The sequence below is a fragment of the Canis aureus genome, chromosome 7, assembly GCF_053574225.1.
Source record: "Canis aureus isolate CA01 chromosome 7, VMU_Caureus_v.1.0, whole genome shotgun sequence".
Taxonomy (NCBI): Eukaryota; Metazoa; Chordata; class Mammalia; order Carnivora; family Canidae; genus Canis; species Canis aureus.
In genome coordinates, this window is record NC_135617.1 from 27,668,325 (window position 1) to 27,695,115 (window position 26,791).

The window sequence follows — 26,791 nt, forward strand, 5'->3', positions numbered from 1 at the left end:
ATGTACTTAGGCCTGGTAATGAGAAGTTGGGATGACCATGGAGCGCATATCAGTAACTTGGGGGGCATTGAGCAATAGCCCAAGAAGCGCCAGAAGCACCAGTCTCCCAAGGTGGAAGAGCAGGAATGTTGAGTCCCTGGGAGGGTCACAGCATGAAGGACTACTTGGAGGAGCTTCAGTCTAAGATAAGCATTGAGGGCTGAGGATGGGGCAGGGTTGCAGTCCCAATGATCCAAATGATGGAAGAAGCACAGAAATTGTGAGAATTTACTGTATCCTTCTCCCACCAGGACTGTTCCAGAATACTGTTTACCAGTTCTGCCTATAACCATATTCTGGAATCCATTAAAGCCAGGAGAAGAATCCAGATGCACATGTTTTAACAGAATGTGGCTGTCTTCTCACTCCTCCTTTCCATCTCCCTTTCCCTGGGAGAGCTTCAGGGAGTTGGCAACATGGCCAAGAAAATCATGCCACAGGAATAGGCAGGCTTCATTGAATCCCTCTTCATGGGACGGGTGGACCCCACTGCTGGTTGGGTACCACATTGCTTCATACCCACTGTCTACACTTAACAGGAGGAGAAATTCTTCCTCATATGCCTCTCTCTTCTGTCATCATAGCCTGTTTTCCTTCTGCCACATTCTGTGCATCTGCTAAGGAAGGGGGTTGGATATATGTTCTAGATCATTTGGCCTGTACTCCACAAACAAGCAACTCTAGCCTGACTGTGCCCCCTGGCTGACTTGGAGATAAGACAGCAGGACTTGGCAGAGAAGGAGACCTATGTGCACCAGCCCTCCCAAAGTTTAGCCTTCCCTCTTTTACACCAAATAAGTGGATGTTATGAATAAAGGATAAGGTTTTATTCACTCACAAATATTTATTGAGTATAGTGCTACAAAACACTGGAATAGCTCTTTGGGAAATACTGATGTAGAAACTGTTCCTGCACTCATGGGGCCAGCTTATGGAATGATAGAGGGCATAAAAAATAGTTTCCAATAAGTTTAATGTAAAGAGGGATGTGTTATGTGCCTAAAAGATGGAGAAATAAAATGCCGTGAGGGCTAATTCAGAGGAAGATGAGATTACTCTCAGATGGATTCAGGATCATAAAGTATTGGTGCTATGTGGCATCACTGCGGTCACTTCATCGGAATACTTGAGGTGGAAGCTAAGGATGTTAGATGATTACACAAGCTCATGGAGCCAATGAGAGCCGACAAAACCTTGAGCTGGTTTCTTCCGAATCCAAGTCTTTGCTCACTCTGCTATGCCATGCTGCTTATTAGTCATGGGGCTTCCTGAAATAAATTACCTGCTGTCCTAGATTCAGCCAATCAACATAAACATCATGAAGTTCACGAGCTTGGGAAGCTTACAATCTAGTACAGCAGGTCAAATATGTACATGTACGTTTCCATGCTTTTCTAAGATACAACTAACCTCAGAAAATATATTGATATATTAACCAAATATTTATATACTTAACCAAAATATTGATATACTTAACCCATTATCAATCTGCAAGATTTAGCAGGAGGAGAAGGGTTACAGTTTAGTGGTTTTTTTTTTTTTAAGATTTTATTTATTTATTCATGAGAGACTGAGAGAAGCAGAGACAAAGGCAGAGGGAGAGGCAGGCTTCCTGCGGGGAGCCAGATGTGGGACTCGATCCCAGGACCCCAGGATCATGACCTGAGCCAAAGGCAGATGCTCAACCACTGAGCCACCCAGGTGCCCTACAGTTTAGTGGGTTTGAGCAGGTGAAAGAAGGAAGAGGGACAAAAATGGAAGATCTCAGAGGCCATTTGCCTGGTGGTAGATCCAGGACAAACAACCGGTCTCCATAAGACTTACCACTGCTGGGTTCTCAACAAGTACTCAGTTTTAAAGATCTACACAGTAAGAGACAGAGTGAGGGAGGATGGGGGAAAGGGAAATGTCACTTTGTATTTTGTTCCTGGCCCAAACCCCCAATATTTAATAGAATACTGACTTTCTGTAGTGATCTGTAAAACCTTTGTGCTCCCATCCGCCTCCAACATAATACTCAAAGATCTATCTACCTCCTCTTGGAACTCATTCATGCAGTGACTTATCCCAAGTGATTCTGATAGCTGCCATCCCCTGGTGATTTGGAGCAGAATCTACCTGTGGACCTGCAGCCTCCGGGACTGACCCACTCCTACCCTTGCTGGTTTAGGGCAAGGTCTATCTTATCAACACCCTCTTCTCTTTCCAGAAACTTAATCATTGTGGGCAAGTAAGGAGGGTAAGGGAACTCAGAGACCTTGTTCATTTAACTGTACTAACATCTTCAAGTCCAAACTTTGGTATTCTTATTTGCTCTGAAGCCCAAAAGTAGTGTCCCCTTGAATACTTTATTGCTGTAGAAAAGGAGAAAGGAAACTAACACTTGTGTTATGTTAATGACAATAAAACATGGCTGTAATAACCTAACACTTAGAAAAAGGTCTCTTAGTGCCAGGCTCTGGAATGGCTGCTCTATAAGCCTTTGGGGTAGATTGTGCCCATTTTATAAAGAAAACTGGGTCTCAGATAGAGAGAGATTAAGTGCCTTGCCAAAGGTTACAGCAGAGCCCTAGGTACAGAAGCCAGCACTGAATTCAGGTCTTTCTGATTCCAAAGTTCTTTCCAAACACCCAACTGCCTCTATATAGACAAACAACTTTATTTTAACTATAATGAAGTAAAAAAAAAAAAAAAAAGAGTATCTAAGTGTGTGGGGGCTTGTGGAGGAGGGGAACAGTTGTTCTCGCATATGGAGCAGCCTGTAAAACATGCTATGGTGCTTCCAGTATCATTGTTCTCATCACCACCACCACCACCACCACCACCACTGCCATCAGTTTAGGGAATAGCTTGCTTATTGAAAGAATCTGATAGGATTTCTCCTTGTGTGCAATGAGAATCACATTTCACTTTTGCTGCTAGGAGGCTCAGAGACAAATTTAAAGCTCCTCTTTAATAATTGTCTAGTACTCCACATACTTATTAGGGTTCTTATTTTCTTCTCATCTTGACCCAAGATTGTGATTTCTATGTTGTCTTTTTCTATAACTTATTCATCATTTTCATATTTATTTCTTATATGGATTCCCATGTGACCCCTCAAAACTTTAGTGGAATAAGATAAGGTATGCATGATATTAATTAAAATATAACTTACCTGGGTAGAGCTTTCATCTGTAGCATCACACAGACTCTTTAGTCCTTTGAATTCTATTGCTAGCCAATCTGAAAAAAAAAAAAAGAAAAAAATCAAGACACCATCTGGCTGTCTTTGGAAAGACAGAGGTAATTCAGGTCTTTGATCTGCTCTGCACATGGACTGGGAGAGGGAGAGAGGACCAAATCTCCCTGACACAGACAATCACTCGCTTTATTAAACAAGTGTCTTATATTATACACAGAAAGTAGTGCATTATGTGGATGCACAAGAAAAAATTATGATGAAAAGTAGATACTGAGCGAACTGAGTACTCTGGGTTTTGAAACATTAACGTCACAGCTGTTTCTAATAATTTTTCTCTAACTGCAAGCTTATTTCCACAATATGTACTAATGTAACTGTAACTGCCCCAAATGTTTTTCATTTTTTTAAATGAAGTCTTCTTAGAAATAACTATACAACTGAGAGCCCAGAACCATCTTAGATCACTACCCCCATACACAGGTTATGTTGCATTCATTTTTTTTTGTTCTGCTATGATTCAAGATGGGGCAGTTTGAAACAGCTGACCTACTTAAAAACTTGTGAAATATGCCTTTCTAAACAACAATAACAAAACAAAACGAAAGAGAGCCTCAGTAATGAGAAGTCAAGAAAGTTATTAGGTGGTGTGCTCTGGGGTTTTAAATGGCAATGGCAATGGCAATGGCAATGGCAATGGCAATGGGGGGGGGGGGCGGAAGCGCATTCCTTACCCATATCTGAGGCGGTGGTAATGGCAACAGGTCGTGGGAAGCTGCCTGAGAAATCTCTGCCGGCTGGCCCACGGCTTGGGGAGATTTAAGCCTTCTGTTAGAGGGTTGGCTGCATGATAGCATTAAAACTCTGGGGTTTACCTACAGTCAAGTGCAAAGAAAACCTGTGTTACCATTCCTTTCAGGTTCCTCCTCCTCATTACCTTTTATTTGCAATTATCTCCTTCCATCCAGTAGATGTTTCCTCTTCCAGACGGTTTTATATTTTTGTGAAGGGTTGGGAGACTTCTTCCTTTAAGGACTCTCCGCGCGTAGGTCTGACAGTCAGAAACCCGTGCCTTCTCTGAGGCTGGTGGTTCTCTGGCGCGACTCGGGGTCGCCTTCACCGCGTCCGCAGATCAGGGTAACCCACACGACTTCCCCTTCAGCCTAAATTGCGTCGGCCAGCTCCTCCTCCCGCCTGGGGTTGCCGAGAGTCACGACTGCGGCCCGCCGCGGCCAGATGCTGGGGTCACCCCGGAGCCAAGCACCCGGGGACGTGCGGGGCGAGTGCGTCCGACGCTGCCAGGGCGCCCTGCACGCCCCCCCCCCCCCGCCCCGGCGATCGGCTGCGCCCACCCGCCCGAAGCACGGCGGGCTCCGCGGAGCCTACACCCCCGAGAGCCCCTTCCTGGAGGAGGTCGCAGGCCAGGGCCTGAACTGCCTCAAAATTCTGGGCGGGCTGAGCTCAGGCACACAGGGGGAGTTGGCAGTCTCTCTGCCACCCCCCCTCCCGCCCCACCGGAATATATTACCCCACCACCCGGCGGGCAAGCAGGGCAGGGGTTATGATCCAAGCTGTAATTTGGAGGAGGTTAAAGCTGGGACGTGCTCAAGGTCACGATACAAATACACGCGGCCCCGCGCCGGGAGCGCAGCGCGGTCGGCCACCACCCCCTTGCTCGTCCCCGAGCGCTCCGGAGGGGCGGGCCGCCGGCCGGGGCGCGGGGCGCGGGGCGCGGGCCGAGGCCGGAGGTCTGGGTGGATTCGGGTTTACGCCCCGGGGTGAGGAAGCGGTGGGCGGCGCGGCTGCCCAGGCCGGTGGGGCCCCGGACCGCAGGGCGGAGCGCGAGCAGGGGCGTGCGCCGCGGGGCCCCGGAGCCACCAAGAGGCCCAGGCGCCTCTGGATGCGGCTTCGGGACCGCAGCAGCGAGCGCGGCGGGCGCCCAGCTCCCGGGCAGTGTCCGCAGAAAAGCGTGGCCCGCGCTGCGCCAGACCTAAAGCTCCTGCGGGAAGTGGGGGGCGGGGCGGGGGGCTGAGGTTTTCACTGACTTTGTTCTGTAACCGAGTTTTTGAACAGAGTTGTGGGCTCAAGTAGAAAACAAGAACAGCCCGCTCCCCTCCACTCCATCCCCCCCGGCTCTACGGCGCTACGCCCGGTTGGTAGCCCGAGGCGGCTCCAGGCGCGCACGCTCGCGCGCTCACGGGCACGCACGCACGCAGGCACACAAGCCACACGCGCTAACCGCGGGGTCTCCTCGCCTCCCAGGCTGCCGGGGTAGGGTGGTGCGGCTTTAAGGGGCTGGAGAAGTCGCTGAGCCGGACGCCGTGCCGGGCGGTGGCCGAGGCTCACCCTTCTCGCCGGCAAGGGGAGGCGCAGAGGGGCCGCGGTCGCCCGCACTCCTCCGTAACTCCCCAGCGGCCTCCCAACAGCGAACGCCCCAGGAAATGATCCTTGTATTGTTCGCACTTACTGTGCACTTAGCACCGAGACGGTGGTTCTTTGCACTTATCAGCAGAAACCCGCGGCTCCGCGGCCCGGACTTCACTCTGGCCGCTGAGCGTGAGTCCGCCGGTAGCCGCGCGTCGCCGGCTTCCCCACTCCAACAGGTGGCGCGGGCCAGCGGCGACTGGTTAGGGCGCCCCTTGCCTTGCCTGACCTACAAGGCTCGGGGCGCCGTGGCCCGCCACTTCGCCCCGAGGAAGAGGGCGCGGGCTCAGTGGGAGCCAGCGTCCCGGGACGGGGCGGGAGCCCTGGCAAGTGAACGCGCACGCGGGGTCCGGACAGGAGCAGCTGCAGCGCCGCCGCAGAGCTTCCCAGGGAGCCACCCTCGGTTTCCCGGGAAGGGTTTGATTGTTAATAGCTAGGACGAACGTGCCTTTCAAGTGACTCGAACAGAGGAACTCCTTGGGGATCCAGAAACAGTCTAGATTGTTGCTGCCTGCCCGTCGACTCTACACATACCCCCTGCCAAGTTGGCCTCCCTTAGTCCCCTTTGATTTTGCGCGCGCGCGCACACACACACACACACACACGGTTGGAGAATTAGAGATGGTGAATTAGGGAGAAAAGCCAAGCCTTCCTCCGCCAGTGAGTCCCTTCTGGGAGGACTCTGATCCAGGGACCGCGTCCTGTCCTCGCTCGGGTCCCCGCGGCCAAGCCCCACTCGCTAGGGCCAGGCGAGCCCAGCGGCTGCTGGAAGCCACTACCGCGCGCGGCGGACGCGCGGCTCCGAGCGCGCAGCTTCCCGAAGCAGCCCGCGAGGCTGATTTATGCTCCAGCGGCTCGCGAAAACCCCAATGCTTTGGCTGGGTTAATTTTTGTCAATTGTTCTTCATCACACTGAGATAGTTTGCAGCTCGAGGCGGGTCTTATTTATCACCCTGCACATTTGAAATACAGTCAGACATAAAAATAACTGACTCTGGGACTCTGGCGCAATATTGGAGCCGTCGGGGAATAATTTGGCTAACTGACTTGGACGTTTCACCTTCTAAACAGAAATGCAACTCTCAGTCAAACAGTAAATCAGATTGTCTTCGGCAGTGGGGGAAGAAAAAAGCACCAAGCTCAGAAGGCAACGCAAACAAAATGAAAGAAAACGCAGATATTGACCAAAGCAAAATGAGCTTCAGAAACCCAGACAGGATTTTGATTTTAGGCGTGGAACCTCATGGGGATTGTGAATCCCTCAATGTTTTACCAACCGGATCCGTCCCAGAAATTCCAGGGTGCCCCGGAAACTGAAATACTTTATTTCTTTCTTTTTACCATTATTGCTGTTTTTGTTATTAAATATTAACGAATAATAAATGCTGTTTTGGGGGTCTCCTTGAAGAGCTCTAATTATAAATGCTAGCGAGAGGGCGCAGAATGCTTTGGGAAGGACTGGGTGGGAGCTCGGAAGTGACCTAAAACTTGGAAAAGAAGGAAATCAGAAATTGTCCTGGCACTCTCCTTATCACAAAGTTCTGTGAATACATAGAAATGAATCCGACAGTCTTTTCTACGCCTCAGAAATTCCTTTGCCGGCCTATGTGGAAGCCCCCAATAATGAAAGCTCAACTTTCAACTGCCTCACTTAGACCAAGTGGTTAAGAACCTAGCCACGACTAGCCTCAGGTAAGGCAGGAACTGGAAAAGAAGAGAAAATCTATGCAGGCGACCACTCAACAGTTGATCATAAAGGGAAACTCAAAACACAACCAAATAGAACTTATGCAGGGGAAGGGTGCATCTGCTATTACTCTGCATTACTTCTACCCCCAAGTAAATTTCATTCTAGCACAACAAAGGGGAGATTAGGTTCCCACTTTCACAGCATAAATCTGAGGATGGTTTTCTTGACCTGAACCCACAGTGACCTTACCTGTAGGCACTTGCCTACCACTTTTAAGGTACAAGTATATATTTGTTTAAACTCCTTTTTGACCAAGTCTTTTCTCATGACTTGCTTCTTACCTTTCTTCAAATAAACTTGAACAAGAGAGCTGTGACTTTTAAAATCCACAAAGTAAAATTAAATTTAAAGATACCACAGGGGGCTTCAGGTAGAAAATTGGAGGGATTATTTTTTTTTGGAGGGATTATTTTAAAATAATTTTGAAGGTTTAAGGGATGATACTTTGGTAGTTGATAGTACTTGATATCCATTGATAATACTGAATCTATAATATTATGATTGCAATCAAAATACGTAGTTTCAAAGGTATTAAATGAGATAAATTTACATCTAATCTTTTTATTGGAAAAAGATCAGCAAGTATTTGGATTTTTTTCTCTCTCTCAAGAGTAAAGTGAACTGCTGCGTTTTTGATATTTGCAGGATCTAATTATAATCTGGTGGTTTTTACATCGGCCCCAACCTGGATTTCCCCAAGTTGACGTTTCTGCTTTTTCGAAGGGGGATCTCAATAAATTCAGAATGTTATGTTGACATGCAATACCCCTGTTGTGAGTCATCCTTTGCCAATAGACAGTCTGATGTCCTTTTCAGTATAACCAGCTGGGAAATTAAAAGAAATGTGTTTGCTTCTCCACATTTTATTTTATTTTTTGTTTGTTTTTCCCCCTTTATTTCTAACACATCAAGATGAGTTCTTTCTCTTAGAATCCCAAACCACAAATATCTCCAAAAACGTATATTTCAAAAATTAAATCTACAGATGTAATACATACTGTGAACCCTATAAAATGCGTTTACAATGCTGACTTAAAGAAAGAAATTTATAACTTTCATATGTACCTTCCTTGTGCAATAGGCAACTGCCATATGTTTCCGACTTTCATAATTCAGTTTTTCCTGGACATCTGTAGCAGGTAGTGAGTGCTTCTTAAAGTACATTTTATGTAATATGAGAAGGAACCCGCACCAAAGACTAAAGGTTAACATAAAAAAGCAGAAGTCTTTCTAGAAATGCTAGTTATTCTAAATTTACATCACCTATTACCAATGGCCTGTGATAGGTTTTTTCCTCCCTCTTTCTTCATGAGGCTGGATTTGGAAATGCAGTATTGTAGATGCCAAGGACCTTTACAAGCAACTTTTTCAAAACATTGAAATGTTTGGGTAGAGTTCCTCTTGTTATTACTATTCTTTAGGCTTTTGCTTGAAGATTCTCATTTGGCTCTTCCTGAAAACCCGTATTGGAAATATATTCCAGCACAATTATTTTATTTAAGACAAAGTTTCATATTTTAATATTTCCCCCCTATATTTTTAGAGGGAAAAGAACTAAGCTCTTCATTTTTCATTGATCTCAATTGTTCATGAAACATTTCTTATAGGATGGAAGAGTTCACACAATTAAAAGTGAAAAGAAAACAAAACCAAAAGTCATGCAGAAACGTCATAGTTTGTTGTCAAATTTTTTGCCCACGTGTTTAAATCAGGGTTCATTCACACTATTACTACTATTTTTCAATAGCTCACTTCTTTTTGTGCAATTCCTATGCTAACTTTAAATTACTGTTAAAAATCTTTTCATTCAGCTGAAACTGAAATGTCTCATCTGTCAGTACAAAAATATGAATAAATGCCAGTCACATTCTTCATTGTTTACACTTTCAGCAGATTATATAAATGTGCACAAAATTTCCACTGTTTAAGAACTTTGGTATCTACAGTTGTGATAGAACAGGGCCCAATTTACAGCCAATTAAAAGATGTAGTAATTTTTATAAAAAGTTAGAAACCATACCTAGTAGTTCTTAAATGGCACCTAGATAAGGACGCTTAGTTCCATTTTCTTTCTTTTTTTTTTCATTTTCAATTCATTTTACTAAAGTAGCAGACTCAAGATAATCTTTGTTTATAGGGAAGTAGTATTAAGTATTTAATTCCAAGAACATAAAAGTATTATATATTTTAAAAATCAATTTGAACATAATTTTGTATAATATAAGCTCCTAAAGTGCCCATTTACTATTTGGAGGATATTATTTAATTTCCCCATTCATTGTCTTAGTCAGATTTATATACAAATCGACCTGTTGAAATGTTGGTATCATCAAGGTCCAACTACCCATACTTGGGTATTCACTTACATCTAGATGTTATTTCTATTACTTCCTTCAAGCCATCTTATATTTGAATCGGGTTTTAGTGACAGAGAAAGTGTGGCCTTCTTGGACTTTTCTGTTACTAACCCCTAATTGTAGGGCTGTGGGAGGAGTGCCAGGTCCGTGAATGAGGAAGTGAAGCAGTGATTTTTTTTCAGCGCAGGATGAAAAATAATTGCAGTATCCTGTGGAAGCAGAGCAGATACTGCTGGTAAATGGACATGATTGGGGAAGCTCATTAGCCTAACGGAGTAGTTTTGTTCTGGACACTCCCTCACCACCCTTCGACGTGGAAGGTCAGAGGCCCCTTCTAGAATCTCTTCCTTTCCCGTCTCCAAGCTGGAAAACTTAGAGTTGGGAGGGATGGAGGAATGAAGACAAACTTAATCTCAGAGCACACTCTCCTTTGGCTCTACCAAAACCTTCTAAGCCCCAGCGAGAAATAAGCCTTGATTTACAAACCAACACTACACAAGATTCTCTGTGCACCCCCCTCCTCCGGCCTCCACCTTTTCGACCCCTGAAGGGCTCTTCCGTAGGCTGCTGGAGTTCTTTGGTGGACGAACTCAGTCTCAGATGATCAGAATTGCGGAACACACTGGTTGTTGAAGAGAAGAACGGTAACCGGTCGCCAGCCGGTGGGAAGGTGCTGTCTGTGCGTGCTATTTGCGGCAGAATCGAGCAGCGAGGAATTGCGGGACCGGATCTCTCCCTGCGCCGGGCCTGGGTTTGCAGCCGGAGCCCGAGGCTCCGCAGAGAAGCCAGCGCGCGAAGAGCGCAGCCAGCCAGACCCTGGCCACCCGAGTTTATTCCTGTAGACTTTGTAAACTTGCAGATTATAGCTTATTATTTTTATTAATTCAAATCAGAGGGAGGGCAAGAAGAACAATATGTAGGAGGAGAAAGGAGAAGGAAGAGAGTGGGAAACGGTAAGGAAAGGAATGGAGGAGAGAGCGAGCCCTACCCACGTGTGTGGCGCGGTACCGTGACTCTGGGGGGGTTTCAGGCATCCCGGGCTCCCAATTAAGATAAGGCTCCTTCCCAGATCAAGTTACAAAGCAACTTAGCCAAATAAGTGTCCCTCTTTGGGCTTGGATGGGGCCTTCCTTCAGCCTCTCTCATCAGTTAGTCTATTTCTTGTAAGTTAGTATTTTAGCGAATAATAAAATGTCTTTCTATGTGTGGGAAGGAAGTCCAGATCCTGCCTCTTTGGAAATTCGGAGACTTCAGTGGTGCACTTGGAGTACAGGGGCAAAAAACAGACCCTCCTGTGTGCCAGGGAAAACCTCCCCTTGTCAGATCTTTAGTCAGGGAAATCAGACATGAGGTTGGAAACTTACAGCGGTTGTCAAGTGCAAAAGAAAAAAGAAAAAGAAAAAGAAATCTAGAGAATGAAATGGTGCCGCTTAGGATTTTAAAATTTGTAAATTAAAAATAAACAATTGTTTCTAAATAAAGTACAAGAATATACAATACAAAATATAAACAATAGCAACCTAAGTAAGAAGAAACAGCAGACTCTGTCTAAACATAGAGTTTAGATCCGATGAAAACGGCAGGATGCTACAGAAAGAATGAGCTTCGAAAAAGAATCCTTTGCAACGATCCAATGTTAAGCTGTGAAAGAACGAAGAGAAAGAGAGAAAAGAAACAGGAGGAACCAGATATGCTTTTTAATCCCGTTAGTTTTGCTATGACTGGATACGGATTCCACTAGGTACCATTCTCCCAGATATGGATTTGCGAGGCTCGTAAACCCTTTCCCCTCCAGCCAAGTCTCGGAGACAGATCCACTCTGATAATATTCTTCTCTGGGTGGCTTTTATTTGAAATAGAGCCTGGTTAGTCTTGCCAGAGGGCTGACAGTTTAATCCAGTTTTAATCATTTCCTTAATGTAGCACAACCTGGGAAAAGACATTTTCTCTCTTAAAGTGACAGGAGGCGCACGCTCCCAGTACATAAGCTCTCTTCCACGTTTACACGTGCGCAGGTGCACACACGCGCATCCGCGCACACAGGCCCATACAGACAAGTGCACACATAGATCAGTGCGCACGGGCGTACTCACGTGCACACAAGCACTGACATGTGCACACACGTATTCCACCGAATTTTTCTTCTGCCAATTCGCGTCCTGTCCCGTTTCTTTTGCTCTCGCAACAAAGCAAAATGCAAGACCCTGGCTTGGCCCAGGCACGCGCAAGACAGGCTTTTGAGAAAACGCCTTGTAAAGGCATTGTCTTCGGGGTCACTCCGAAAGGCCGAGAATCCTCCCGCCTGCGGACTCTGGCCTTCCTTCCCTCCCGCTCCTGGGAGAGGTTCGGTCCCCGTCTCCCAGAAAAAAAAAAAAAAAAAAGGTCCTGGTGCGGTGAGGTCTGCGACTAGATGCTTTTGCGGGGTCGACTAAAGCTGGTCCTGCTAGGTCCGGAAGCCTGAGCCAGATCCAGCGCGAATTCGAGGCAACCAGCGGCGGTGCGGCTCTATCGCTAGGGTTCCCAAAGCTTTGTCTGGACCTGTACTACGGGGACCAACGCTTTGCTTCCTTCTGCCCTGGCCGCCTAGTGCACACCTGGATTATTTCTAAGGGCCACTTTCTATCTGCGAGGCTCAGTTTTCCAGCTGTCGTCTATGTGGACACAGACTTCGGTGTCCCTAGGTTCTGGGGTCTGCGCCCCTTTCTATCGCAGGTAAAGTTGAAAGAAGTGGCAGAGGGATTAGAGGAGGCCTTTGAGCTGCGCAATCCAGAGCGCGCCACTGCAGCCGTCTAAGCCCCTTCTATAGCAGTTTGAGCTGCAGAGCATATCAATGGACAAGAACCCATCTACACCGCAAGCTTCGCGTCTGGAAAAGGCGTTTGTCCCTGGCGGCCTTAGGTTTCTCAGTACGAGCTGCTCCTTCTCGGTCCGCTGGGGGAGTATAGGCCTGTAGGTCCTGGTGACTCCACCCAGGGGCCTCAAAGCCTGCTCCAAGGTCTCAAAGGCTGCCCTCAGGAGCTTGGGTCGCTCCTCCGCATCATTCAGAGCCTGGGCCTGCAGCCGGGCGCTCGGACCTCGCAGGCTGCTGATGCCGACTTCTGACGCCCAGCGCGCGGAGCTCCTGGAGCAACCCCCTGCCACCCCCACTCCCAGCCCAGGTTCTCCAGGTGGCCTCTTTGCTCTCCCAGGCCCGATTCCCCTTCGGCCTGGCTTCTGAAACCCGGTTTGCGCTCACATTTTAGGTATTACCCGCCTGGGGCGCCCTCCGGGATCTGCAGAGCTCCAAGACCTTTTGCCAAGCCTTCTTTTACAAATGCAAAACATCTCAACATTTCCTTCCAGTAAAATCTGTTTCTCGGGCGTTTAAAAGAGCTCTCTTCCGCGTGGGTGTTACTCAGTCGTTTTTGATTCTGGCTGCTTGGCCCCGCCGGGAGGCGAGTGCGTGGATGCCCCTGGGCACCTCCTGCTCAGGTTCCCGCTCATCTAGTTACCTTGCTACGCTTAAAAGCAAGTTTACCGAACTGCGGTAAAAAGATCTTAGTGGCGAAGCTACTTCCTATCGCTCTACTGAAAACTTAGAAGTCCGAGGTAACTAGGAAGCCAGCAGTTGTGGAGGTTGATTGAGCGAGAGAAAAAAAAAAAAAAAACAACCCTTTATCCGTGCTTTTATTCCAAATATTTAAGAGTATTTTGCATCAGGAATTTCATTCTGTACGAGATTTGTCCTATTTACATCAAATCCATTTTAGGAGCTAATTCTGACCCCCCCCCCAAAAAAAAAATCGAGTTAAAACTATGAACTGTATGGATGCATGATTGGTGTTATTCAACTAAAATGTGTTTTTTAAAAATTGCTTTGAAGAAACAAGCTGGCTATTTAAAAGCGTGAGAAAAGAAGTGGCAAATCGTTTACAGCAGGACAAATAATGGAGTTAGGTTAAATCACAGTCATTAAAAAAAAAAAAAAAACTCCAAGGGAAATTTTATTGTCCCTTAAAACATTTCACCTCGCCAAGTTTTTGGATTTCAAGCTAAGTCTTTATCACTGAAGACATACAGAATTAAAATCCCAAGACTTAACGTCTTAAAATTACCATGCTTTGAAAGGAAAGGGAGGCTCCTGAAAAAGGCGTACTTTTACAGGCTAACAAATAGGAGAGACTTAAGCGATAATGTAAAATTTTGCTCTCCTAAATATGCTTTGAATTCTCACTTCTTCCCTAAGAAAAAGCCACTAAGTAAAACATAAACATAAACAAATAAGCAAGTCTAATGCCATTCCTGGGAGACTGGGCGCTACTGAATGCAGGAATGTTTAAATCAGACAGGACGGGCCTGGTGGCTGTGAATTGTCCCCGCTCAAAAAATGTTCTGAATTGTTGCAATATTAAGTGATAAGGGAGTGGGACTGGAGTTTAAAGTTTCTTGGAAGATTCTTGATATTCTAAGTTGGTGATCATCTTGCTTTAAAGCCAGGAGCCTCACCCTTTCCAGGTCTGGGTGAGGAAAACTAGAGACTCTGGCTGGACTGGGATGTGGCAACCAGAGAGGCTGACCGGGTTCAGCGCCCGGGGCTGGCACTTCCAAGCCAGACGGCGGCGCTTTTCACTCTTTTTTTTTTTTTTTTTTTTTTGAGCCCTTGTAAGGAAGTGGGCGCGGGCTGCGCGCAGTCGGCGCCGCCTGATTGGCTGGACCTCCCCGTGATTGACAGGACTCCAGACTCCACCCCCGCCGCTTTATTGACACTAATGAGCAAGTTCTTCCCACCGCTCTCCTGCCTGGAAGTGCTGACAGATCAAGGCAACAAATTTCAATTACAATCCCTAATTTGTGTCCGCAGAGTGTTTTTTACCCATGTTAGTCCTCTCTGGCGCATCAGTCGAAGCAGATCTTGGAGCAGCAGGAGGAGGTGGAGGGGGTGGGAACGGAGGAGTGCATCAGTGAGAGAGCGCGCGAGAGACCGAGGGAAGGAAACTTGGCGGGCGCGTCGCTGGTTCCTCGGATCCCAACACGAGCGAGAAAGAGGAAACGCCAAATTTGTTTTTTTTTTTTGCCCGCGGCAGGGAAGGGGGCAGATCGGCCTGCGGGAGGCCCCGAGAGGCGTTCAGATTTTGGTGGGGGTGGTAGAGCGAGTGTGTGCGTGTGCCCGCGTGAGTGTATGTGCGCGAGGGGCGGGCGGGCGCCAGGCGGCGGGGATGGCCGAGAAGCGGAGGGGCTCGCCGTGCAGCATGCTGAGCCTTAAGGCGCACGCCTTCTCCGTGGAGGCGCTGATAGGCGCCGAGAAGCAGCAACAGCTTCAGAAGAAGCGACGAAAGCTGGGCGCGGAAGAGGCGGCCGGGGCCGTAGATGACGGAGGCTGCAGCCGCGGCAGTGGCGCCGGCGAAAAGGGCTCCACGGAGGGAGACGAAGGCGCTGCACTCCCGCCACCGGCTGCGGCGGCCTCCGGGCCCGCCCGGAGCTGCGCAGACCTGGAACGGAGCTGCGGCTCCCGCGGAGCCGCGGGTGAGTCGGCCCTTTCCCGCCTAACTTCTTCGCCGCGCGTCCCTCCCGATTCCGCGGGGAACCCGAACTTCTGCGAGCGAAGGGCGCGCGCGCGCGGTGCCCCGCCGTACCCGGGGCGCTTGCGCCACCAGCGCTTTGGCCTCGGGTGCTGGGGCGCGAAGCTCACAGCCGCCCGGGCCGCTCTCGCCGCCCAACTCGGGGCGCGCTCCAGACGGTGAAAATGCCGCTCGTGGCCTCGCTTCCCGGGCCGCCGCCGCCCCCTTGGCGACCCGCGCCTTCGGCCGCTGCTCCTGGCGGCTCTCGGCCGTGCAGGTCCGTGCGCCTTCCGCATCTGCCTCCCTTGGGGTTCCAGCCAATGGGTGCTCTTTTTTCTTTCCTAACTTTTAAAAGCAAGGGGGTGGGGGGAAGCGACGGCATAACCACCCCCCGAAACCGGAACGGATGCCCTAAACAGTTTGGGCAAACCAGGAAGAGGGCGGCGTACTTGCAAACGTGGTTTCCCGAGGGGTAGCTGAGCCCGTCCCTTCGCCTCTGGATTCCCGCTGCCTGCCGAGGCCGGCGGCGCCGGGGGGCTGGCCTTTCGCGCTCTTATCGGCCCTTCGCCGCTTGGCTGAGGAGTTCTGGGCGGTCGGGGAGGCCGAAGAGCTTTCTAGAGGATGCCTCCGCCCGGGCCCAGAGCGAGGGGCCTCGGACGCCTAACGGGAAGGGAGGCCCAGGCACGGGGGGCCGGGGCCCCGGACGCCGGGCGGTTTTGCTGTGTGCGTTTCGGGTCGCGGGCATCTCGGGGTCTGCGCCGGGGCTCTAGACTCAGGAGCGCATCTCAAGCTCAGCTGGGCACGTATCCTAGAGCCCCGCGGTTGCGCGGACCTTGCGTTGGGGCCTTGACCCCGCGGGGACTGCGTGGGAGGGGTGGCCGCGGCCCTCCAGCCTCTTCGGGACTCGGCACTTGGGGGCCTGGCTTGTACGTCGAGTGCCCTCGGCGGGCAGAGCGGGTGTTACCCCTGGGCCTGCAGGTTAGAAGAATCCGAAGGCAAGAAAGCCCCCCGCCCCGCATTTTCTCTTGGTCCCGTTTCCGCCTTCCCCAGCCGCCCCCCGGGGCTCAGCCTCCCCATCCAGCTTCCTCTCCCGAGCCCTCACCGTTACCCCTCTCTGCCCTTTGCTGCCCAGGAGGCTGCGAGGACGGCTTCCTGCAGGGCGCTTCCCCGCTGGCGTCCCCAGGAGGATCCCCGAAGGGGTCCCCGGCGCCCGCCCTGGCTCGGCCGGGGACCCCGCTGCCCTCGCCGCAGGCCCCGCGGGTGGATCTACAGGGAGCAGAGCTCTGGAAGCGCTTCCACGAGATCGGCACGGAGATGATCATCACCAAGGCGGGCAGGTAAGGGGCGATCTGTCGCCAACCCGGGGCCCTGGCCCCCCCCTCCCCCCCCGTCGGGCCCGGAAGGGTGAGGGCCTGCAGAGCTGTGGCGTCTCTGGGCAGCATTTTTGCACAGATTGGACAAGGCCCGGGTTGCGGCGCGCTCGGAGACTGGCTTTGCGTGCCTTCCGCCCCGGAGGGCAGTCGGGGAGGCGCGCACCCCGCCGCCCTCCCGGGGGTCAGGGAGAAATCAGCCTCGTCGCCCAGGCGCTCGCGCTCGCGGGGCTTAGGTAGTCGGCGCGCTGGGTGGTTAGAGTCGTGGTTCCCGAGACCGACGGCTGCCTGGGCGCTTGGTTAGGCGCTGGTTACCGTTTCTGGAACTACGGAACACATTGCTTCCCTTAACCTCCCGCTTTTTTAAGAAACGCGGTTTATTCTTTAGAAAACTATGATTTTTTTTTTTTTTTTTTTTTTTAGATTCCAGACTTGCAAGCTGGTTCTTTATCAAAAGATACCCTAGCAATGTAAGGACGTGATGTCTCGTGCTATTTTGGTATTCTACTAGAATGAAAAAAAAAATGACTGGAATCATTAGTAATACATGTATAATCTCTGCAAAAATAATTACCTGGTTTTTAAAAACCATTCTGTTTGTAGAGCCAGTTACGTGGTTATACATATATTTTTCTAAATGAAATCCAACACGTTCGTCTAAATTTGCTGAAGAAGACTTAAAAGAAATTGTAAGAAGGCATATCTGTTTTTTGAAAGTGTGAAATTTGCACATCCGTTAGTTAGTAAAAAGATTTGGCCAGATACTATTAATTTGAGGGAAGAGCAGAAATATTTGCATTTTAAAGTTTTCAGTTCATTTAATGCAGTGAAATCTATGAATAATATCTTCCTTAAAAGGAACTTTAAAAAGCACAGCGACTCTTTCAGGGAGTACACATGGCCAAAACCTGGATAGCATAAAAGTATCCAAACTTATTAGAAATTACAAAAACATATTTTATTGAATCCATATGCTACCTTCTACATTTTCACAGAGCTTTTATTAATGATCCAAATTCAGTCTTCAACAACACAAAGCAACAGTTGTCTTATAAAGGATGTAGTTAAAGACCTTTACTCTTTATCTTACAGGTGCACTGAAATAACACTAAAACAGCCAGCATATTAAACTGTTCTCATGCCTAGTTAGGAATAATGGACTTTCTTTTCTCTGGATGTGGTCTTTAATGGCATTATTATTATAGAAAAAGTTTTTGGTAAATAACAGTACTAAAATTCGTGTTATAAGGTTAAATTAGCAAAAATTAGATTAACTGGCAGGGTCCTAGACATAAATCATTAGATGAAAGTTTTTTTTTTTTTAAAAAAAGAAGGAACGAATCTATTTGTATTTTATAAACAATAATTTGCTGTTATATTCTTGCTACTGTGTCCTTTTTAAAAGATAGCTTTCCAGTACTATAGCATCTCCTTTCATATGCATCTCTGGGAAGCCTAGAGAAATGCAGATTTTCATTTGTTTTAATTAGCCAAGTTTTGAGTAAGTGTGGTTAAATGAGAAAGTATTTCCAGGGTATAGTGGGGGAAGGAATGATTTGGTAAATATACATTGTGTTTAGTTTCTGCTTTCAATAAAGAAGTTTTACTATACCTTTCAAATTTAGAGCAACTTTTGCACTTCACCTTTACCATGCTGCAGACAGGAAGTCCTGTCTCAATAAAGAACATATTGTTTGGTTATAGCATGGCACATTGGCTCCTTGTGGTTTTTTATAACCCTTTTAAAATTTCACATTATAATATATTTTATCACTTGTACAAATTCAAATTTTCTATTTCTACCTTTGGAACATTTTATCATTTGTATTATTAAAGTAAATATGCTTACTGATTTTTATTTAAAAAATAAACTGCTTTGTTTAGTGCTACTACTTTTTCAGTGTATAATTATTTTCCTTTTAGCTGTACTGACATTTCAGTAAACACAGTACATGATAGGGTACAACAAATTACATTTAAAAGCCTCAGTTTTGATATGTCCTGTATCCTGAGTTTTTTGAATTACATTATCAAAGTGAATGCTATATATTTGTCCATAGGAAAAATAGAAAGGTTTCCAGAGGTTTCTTCGCTTATTCATTCTCAATGCTTAATCACAAACAAAAACAAAACCCATACCCTGTTTCCTCCCCTCCGTATGCTTAGGCGCATGTTTCCAGCAATGAGAGTGAAGATCTCAGGACTAGATCCTCACCAGCAGTATTACATTGCCATGGACATTGTGCCAGTGGACAACAAAAGATACAGGTACAGTGATCAGATGGATACCAGAGGATAAGAATATGCTAGGATTTTACAGGCTCTGCCTGTTTCATCTGTGACGACTATGATGTTTGTTTCCAGAAGCCTGTAGTATTTCTTGATCTATAATCCACTCCCGACAGTTCTAGTAGCCCAGACGCTGCCTTCTCTTGCAGTAAATGCGGAAACTTAATTTTTGTTTTGCTTTTAACAGATACAGAAATGTCTTTTAAGTATGGAGAACTTTAAATTGGTGCTAGTTTAGTGTTGTTAACTTGTGTCTTTTATAATGACTTTTTGATTAGAATTTTGAGAGGAAATGTTAAATTTATAGAAATATATATAATATTCGAAGAAATGTTTCATTTTCTTTATGATGACTTTGATTCTTAAATAAATTCCGCTTTTCTTGTTGTGTCTGAAATCATTACTGTTGGCAGGCGTTTTTCCTTTAATTTTAGGAAATTATTGAATTTAGAAAAATCTCATAATTCATCATATATTAGGACATCTTTAAACTGGCAATGAGTAATTGTTAATTTACTGTTGTTTTTTGGTTGGTAGTTAACACAGTAGATTAAAAAAGAATATTGTAAGATTTATTTTTTGAAAGAAGATGTATTATCTGGATATCAAGTAGAGTTGGAAAAGATACATGTTCTTCAGTTTTAAACCAACCTTTGCTCTTTTTCTTTTTCAAGTAAGCAGATCAGTAATTTCCAATGGACAATGCTTTTTAGTTTTCAGAGGAGTTAAAAATACTAACACTTCAAAAGGAAATTTTGAGTAGATCAGAAGATGCTTTAAATTTTGGTCGTCTTTGTTTCTATGTTTTTTTTTTTAACTTTAATAAACAACTAGAGAATGTAGTAAGTTTTTAAATGAAGTCAGATTTGGTTTTTATCACTTTTTAAAATTTAGGGAGTTACTTTTTTGAAACAGGCTTACCGATGTCAAAAGTATACAGATTTAATTAGTACAGGCACATATGGAATACTAAAAAGATGGGTAATAAAAAAAGACAGTTTTATTGTTTATGTTTTGTTTATTTTAATTAAATAACTCATAGAGAGTTTGCTAAAATTATCTGCTGCATGGTAAGAGCTAGAGGCATTTTTTATTCTTTAAATATAAAATATACTTGGTTTAAAATCCATATTCTAATTTGGGTTTTGTGTTGAAAGAGAATGTAATTCTTAATGAGCTTAAAAATTATTCCTTTCATTTCCAAATTTGTCTCCTACGTCTCCAAATATCTTTCATATATTTTGGATGGTTTATTTTACCTGGTTGATTCTTATTATTTTCACATAAAGCAGGAAAAATTTCAAGTATAGGTATTAAGATGTCAAATTTTAAAAGCTCAAATTATAAATCGTAAATTTGGTTTCACTTATAATGCTTCCCAAGAAGTTTGGTTTTAGCAATTGTATTTAGAATGTTTCACAAAGAATCTGCAATGGTTAACATTTATTCTCTAGGTGGCTATGGATTTTTGAACTATTGAATATGTGTACTTTTTCAAGGTTTTGATAGAGCATATTACTCTGTTCACTTTGGAAATAACTATAATGCAATTTTTTCTTGCATTTCTAAGATTTGCATTTTATTTTCTAACTTTTAGCAGTAGTAGAAAAAAGTTTTTGGCTTATTTTCTGCTGTCAAAGAGTGGTATTTGGTCAAATTTAAAATGCTTGTGATTTATTGTGATGTAAAATTAATATTCAGAAAGTCCATGCACTTAGGAACTTAGTTACTGAAATTATGTTATACCAATTCAAGAAGTTTTTAAAAAAATTATTCTTAATTTTGTGTGTATCTTTTTCCCAAGACAAGGAATCAAAGAATAGAAGGCATATTGAACTCAAAAGAGAATGAAATATGTGACATTAGTTGAAGCAGAGGGGCTCACCAGAGATGTTATTGAAAGTATTTCATATTATTTTTAGAAGAAATTTGCATACTACACAGGTAGAATTCTCTGAAACTATCCACAAATTATTGTTTTAAATTGTATGTCATATTTTAAAATACAAATGGAAGGGAAACACTTAAGTATATAATTTCATTTTATACCCTTTTCTAAGTGAATCATCGTATCTTAGTTTCTAGTTTTCGAATTAGTGAATTTTAAATTAGCAATTAATAAATGAATACCTGAATACAGGATTAGATATTATGATCTTATTTACTGCCAGGAACATTGTTTTTAAGTATATTATTCTCATGGAGTCAATATATTTGACATGTATAAAAAACAGAAGAGAATGTTTGATCTCTTAATTAGAAAAGTCATATTAATTATATATACTGTCATTTTCAAAGTTTGATGTATATTTTGATTAGTGGTATTTTAAAACTAAAGAATTTTCTTTAACAGTAGAGAAAGAAATTTAGAAAATAAAGACCTATATGTTTTGATTACACAAAAATTTTGAGTTAAACTTAATCCATTATCTGCAATTTTTAGTTTAATAGAATTAGGAAAACATTCTAAATGATCATAGCTAAAACTACCTTTCTAAGAAAATAAAAGTTCTGGAACATTTGCAATTTCCCCTTGCCTCTCTATCATCCATCTAATCCGTCTGTACATTGCCTAAAATGGAAAGTGGTCTTAAAGGAAGTAGGACACTTTAAGGTATACCTCTCAAGTATTTTTGAGATTTACTTAAAAGTGAGCTTGACAACTTTAAGCTTGACAACAAGAGTCTCTTCATGTCAATTGAATGTCCAGATGTAAAATGGAAAATATCAGAATACAGATGGAATGTCTAATATGAATAAGTGTGACTCTTAAGAATTATGATACTTGAATTTATAGTGGTGATAGTATGCATAAATCCTTAACACATCACTTACTCTGAGAGGTCAGGAGACCTCTGCTGCCTCAGAGAGTTCTTGAAAAGTGCTTGAAATCTTATTTTAATATGTATTGGATGTAAAGAGCAAATTGTTGTTCTTTAGACTTTAAAAGATACACAGCTTGTCTGATTCTACTGACTCAGAAATTCCAAGGAACAGTAGCTCCTATCCTGAGCCTTGTCATTGCCTTCTAGGTATGTTTACCACAGTTCTAAATGGATGGTGGCGGGTAACGCTGACTCCCCTGTGCCACCACGAGTGTACATTCATCCAGACTCGCCTGCCTCAGGAGAGACTTGGATGAGACAAGTGATCAGCTTTGACAAGCTGAAGCTCACCAACAATGAACTGGATGACCAAGGCCATGTGAGTAGATGGCCTCCCTAAGGTGCTACCATGGGGTGGTGTAGCCTTGTCTATACTGTGCGACTAAAGGGCATGGTTGGTCAGCATGTGCCTGATCTGTGCAAAATCAAGGCTATATTTGCATTGGCGACTTCGCCTGTGCCTGACGCATATTCTGTGAAACATTTAATAGGTTAAAACTGGATACTAAATTTGTATTGGAAATGATAGCGTCTCAGGCAGACTTTTATTAGCTAGGATTTTTTTATAGGTTGTTTTTTTTTTTTTTTTTCTTTTTAAAAAATATTTAAAAAAATATAGAACGCTTCACAAATTTACGTGTCATCCTTGCACAGGGGTCATGCTAATCTTCTCTGTATCGTTCCAGTTTTAGTATATGTGCTGCTGAAGTGAGCACTTTAGCCAGATCATTTGTCTGAAACCCTCTGAGTTACTAATTATTATGCTCTGAATGTGAATTCTTGGGAGTTGGGGTAACAGGGATAATGGTTTATTGTGTCCTGCTGCATTCAGCTCTTTTCCCAGGTGAAGCTTATTGCTTCTCAGAAATGGCCCATGCTTACACTGTTTGTGTATTCCATCTGCAAGCTCCTAGTTGTTTTGTAATGACATCTAATGTGTCAAAATATGTTACAATAACAATTCCTTTTAGTCTTAAAACATGATGCCTAAGTCAAAGTCAGTCGTTCTAATAATGTAGTGATTTTTAGCACCCTTATTGTCATACAATATTGTTCCTAGGCAAGATTTCTACGTTATTATTTTAATAAATAAGTCTGGGTATATGCTGATTTCCATCAAAAGCTAGCATTTCTATTAGGTTTTTGTTATTTGAAAGGGTTTTAATGGAGGCAAGATTGAAATGTCTTTTGAAGAGTACATCATACATACCACCTAGTTCATTTCTCAAAGGGTAACGTAAAAGTAACATGTTTATGAGCAAATCTTTTAAAACAAAAATGCAAACTGTCATAAACGAGTAATACAGTTATGATGAGATGTGATTTGCAAGTTGCTAGGAACTGTCTTAAGCAATTGATATTAATAAAAGCATTCAAGTATAAATTTTATTGTGGTACAAATTCAGTGTCTAGATTTTTAAGATACAACTATCTTACATTGCTTGTGTTTGACAAGCTGATTTAAAACAAAATCAGAGAAGTATAGTAGATTTCATTTCTGAATCCAACTCCATGCCCTATATTTTAGTGTATTACTTCATTTCTATTCTTTTTATTCTTTATGTACACAGTCAAGTAGTAGCAGTTACTTTTCACTTCAACGAAGGAACGCTAGTCTCTACTGTGTGATTGAGGGAGCTGCCTGAAATGTCGCCAGCATGTTCATTGAGGGGTCTTAGGTTTTTGGAGTAGAAAACTAAAAAATAATGCCAGTAAGTGTGACTTGTTTTCAAAAGTTTAAATATCCTTTACTTTTCTCAGTTCTACAGTTTGAGAACATATCTTTTAAAAAAGATAATTTGGTCTAAAAACTATACACTGTCATATGTAAAGTGCCTTTTTAAAAGTAATTTAAATCAATATGGCCACTTTCTAATTCTTTCAGAGCAAATTATTGCCTTTATATATAATACTTAGTGTGTCAGGAACATTTGATATAAATCTAGTAATTTGTTTCTACAATTTTATTTGTAATTTCACCAGACCTTACATAAAACAGTATTCTCTAGAGAAACAGAACCAATAGAATGTGTATAAATATATGCAAAGAGAGAGATTTATTTAAGGTATTGGCTCACATAATTGTGGCAGAGGTGGTAGGTCCTAGATCTACAGGGCAGGCGAGCAGGCTTAGGACCCAGGAAAGGGTTGATGTTGCCTCTCAAGCATGAAGGTAGTCTCATGGCAAAATTCCTTCTTCCTCAGAGGATCTCAGTCTGTTTCTATTAAGGCTTTCAACTGATTGGATAAAGCCCACCCATGTTATGGAGAATAATCTGCTACACTCAAAGTCTACTGATTTAAATGTTAACCTTATCTAGGAGTGCCTGGGTGGCCCAGTAGATTGGTTGAGCATCTGACTCTTGATTTCTGCTCAGGTTCTGATCTCAGGGTTGTGAGATTGAGCCCTGCATTGGGCTCTGCATTCAGTGCGGAATCTGCTTAGGTTCTCCTTCTCCCTTTGCCCCTCTCCCTGCTTGTAAGCTTGCTCTCATTCTCTCTCTGTCCCTCTGAAATAAATGAACTAACGAAATCTTATTGAAAAATAAATGTTAACCTCATTTAAAAAATTCCTTATAGCAACATCCATATTTGTGTTTAAATAATTACAGTATTTTACTTTTAGGAAAAACAAAAACATAGCAGAAAACAGGCAAAATCTAGAGAAATGTGTCATCTCTCAGTGAAATTTTTCTTCTAAGGTTGTGGCTGAATGTAATACTTTGAAATACAGGGAGGTAATTACTGAATGTGGAAAAAGGGAGAGAAAGATAGGTACCTGTCCATTTCTGAAGCAAGAAAATTGCTTTTGCACTTGGTAAAAATGTATGAATCAGTTGGTACCAGAGGAGTATATAGGAAGAAAAGTGCTCTTTTCCATTATTTATTTAAAAGAAAGTAATTTTTAAGACTTTGTAAAATATAGTATAACATAAAAAGCCATAGTCTCTGCCTTCAGTGATCTAGCCTAGATGGAGAGAGAAGACGTACACACAGATAATCATGTTGTTGGCTCAGAGAGATACAGACGCCTCATTATTCCAGTCAGGAGAGATTGGGAAGGTTTCATGAGGACCTCCTATTGTGTCTATTGTATTTATTGACTCAGTTTGAAGACCCCAAATGAGGTTAGATTAGAGGTTAGGAATTTGTTCCTTATGCCATTGTTGTGATTGAGTATCTAGGAAGACAGTAGTACCATTATGGTGGGACTTTCTAATTCACTCGTCCTTTTCCTCATGCACAGACCTCTCAAGGACTCACCCATCTGCCATCATAGGGTTGAGGTTCTCTCGCCCCCAAGTTCTAAAGGAAGTACACTAATTTCCAATTAATCAAGCTGTAGACTCAAATGAGAGATGATTTTTCTAATTTCCTTTCTAACTTGCTTTGACTTTTTTGGCCTCTCAGTTCCCAGTTTTATACTCTGCTAAAGGTATACAAGCATTCAATATAGTGACCTGAGAACTGCCTGTAGACTTGGGACTTTTATTAAACACAGTGTGTTTAATGTAGAAAGCACATCCTCACAGGGCTATGACTGGACCTAGAACTGAATGAGACATGAAATTATATGCCATTGGGTTTTCCTTAATGTGACTTCATTTTCCCAAATACCAGGGATTGTTCATTTTCCCAAATACCAATACCATTTTCCCAATATTCACCAATATTGGTAAGAATCTAGACTAAATGTCCTGTCACTTTACAACTAATCTTGTAAAGACTAAAGTTGTAAAGACTTTATAATCTCTCCTTACTCCTTGGGGAATCTGTAGCCAGCTTTACATTGAATTGTATAGAATCTAAGACTGGTCCTTGGGCTACCAATGTGCAGATGGTTAGCATGCTTGGGTAAGATATTTCCTTCTCATTGTGCGCATGTTTCCCTATTCATCTGGAATTTGATGTCTGGAGGAAAATATTTCCCTAAAAAATTAGAGGGGCAGCTGGGTGCCTCAGTCGGTTAAGTGTCTGACTCTTCATTTTGGCTCAGGTCATGATCTCAGGATTGTGAGATCAAGCCTGGTGTTGAACTGTACTCTCAGTAGGGAGTCCACTTGGGACTCTATCCTCTGCCTCTCCCTGCTGTTCTCTCTCTCAAATAAATCAATATATCTTAAAAAAATTAAGATAATTTGGCATGTCTGTCAAACTTCAGGCACTTTAGGTCCTTTCACATGAAAGATAAGTAATATTGTGCTTCTTTTGACTTAAAACTAGTGTCTTTAGAGTGGAAAGATGTATATTAACCTGCACATGGGACAGCACTCTGTGTTTATGAATATTAGACCATGTGACTGTTACTAGGTAATGCCAAAAAGGAAAAAAAAAAATCCTCCCTTTAAATGGAACAGAGAGCATGGAACATGCAGATCAGATATAATTATTTGAATTTCAGCATTATCATTGTGGTTTCCTTGTTTGTAAGACCAAGGTTCTACTTGTTTTATTAAATAAGCAGAATGTTATTGATCACTCATCATTGTAAGTTTGATAGATCATTAAGAAGCAAATAATGCTGTTTTATCCAGATGAACTGAGGCTTGTTCAACGTTCCCTGAAAACATCTGGGGATATACTAAATTCCTCTAGATAATATTGAAAGTATGTTATTTTGCTGGGACAATCTCTAAATTTCTGGTGGCATGTGCCCTTTAATGTGCAGACATAGGTAGACATCAGCTATTTCTATACCCTACTTCAGTATACCCCACCTTATGTGATTTTGGAAATTCTGTAAGGATAGAAAGAAATAAAATTTAAGTATATATACTATATGGAGAATCTGCTTGAGAGAACAAAGACTTCATAAAACAAGAACCTATGTTCATCAACCTGTAAGTAGAAACCTGAATCAGTGTTTATTTCCTTCATTCCAGTCAATTTGTTTTGTTTTAGTCTTTTGAAATTAGTTATGTACTTATTTTTGTTTGTTTGATATAAGGTAGCTTTCTC

At 43.7% G+C, this 26,791-nt stretch overlaps 1 protein-coding gene, 1 long non-coding RNA gene and 1 other non-coding gene across 16 annotated transcripts in view; 1 reads left to right on the forward strand and 2 right to left on the reverse strand.

Annotated features, from left to right (window-relative positions):
- The window catches only part of LOC144317177 (uncharacterized), a 71,565-nt gene extending 65,611 nt beyond the window's left edge, over positions 1 to 5,954 (reverse strand). For 10 of the 14 annotated variants that reach the window (XR_013383103.1, XR_013383108.1, XR_013383104.1 and 7 more), the window contains exons 1-3: positions 5,688 to 5,954; positions 3,955 to 4,095; positions 3,197 to 3,264 (exon numbers count right to left, since the gene is read on the reverse strand). This is a non-coding gene — a long non-coding RNA (uncharacterized LOC144317177). Of the gene's footprint in view, positions 1 to 3,196; positions 3,265 to 3,954; positions 4,096 to 4,157; positions 4,494 to 5,687 lie in introns of those variants that run through there. The other 4 variants (XR_013383116.1, XR_013383105.1, XR_013383115.1 and 1 more) reach the window with 1 other exon arrangement.
- Positions 5,955 to 14,513: 8,559 nt separating this feature from the next.
- TBX18 (T-box transcription factor 18) overlaps positions 14,514 to 26,791 on the forward strand; it is a 28,573-nt gene continuing 16,295 nt past the window's right edge. The window contains exons 1-4 of the mRNA XM_077903180.1: positions 14,514 to 15,253; positions 16,421 to 16,625; positions 18,825 to 18,926; positions 21,980 to 22,151. Coding sequence (XP_077759306.1) covers positions 14,947 to 15,253; positions 16,421 to 16,625; positions 18,825 to 18,926; positions 21,980 to 22,151 — 786 coding nt within the window. The 5' untranslated portion in view covers positions 14,514 to 14,946. The remainder of the gene's footprint in view (positions 15,254 to 16,420; positions 16,626 to 18,824; positions 18,927 to 21,979; positions 22,152 to 26,791) is intronic.
- Positions 22,442 to 22,548, reverse strand: LOC144317965 (U6 spliceosomal RNA). The gene has a single exon (XR_013383828.1). It is a non-coding gene; the product is annotated as a U6 spliceosomal RNA (small nuclear RNA).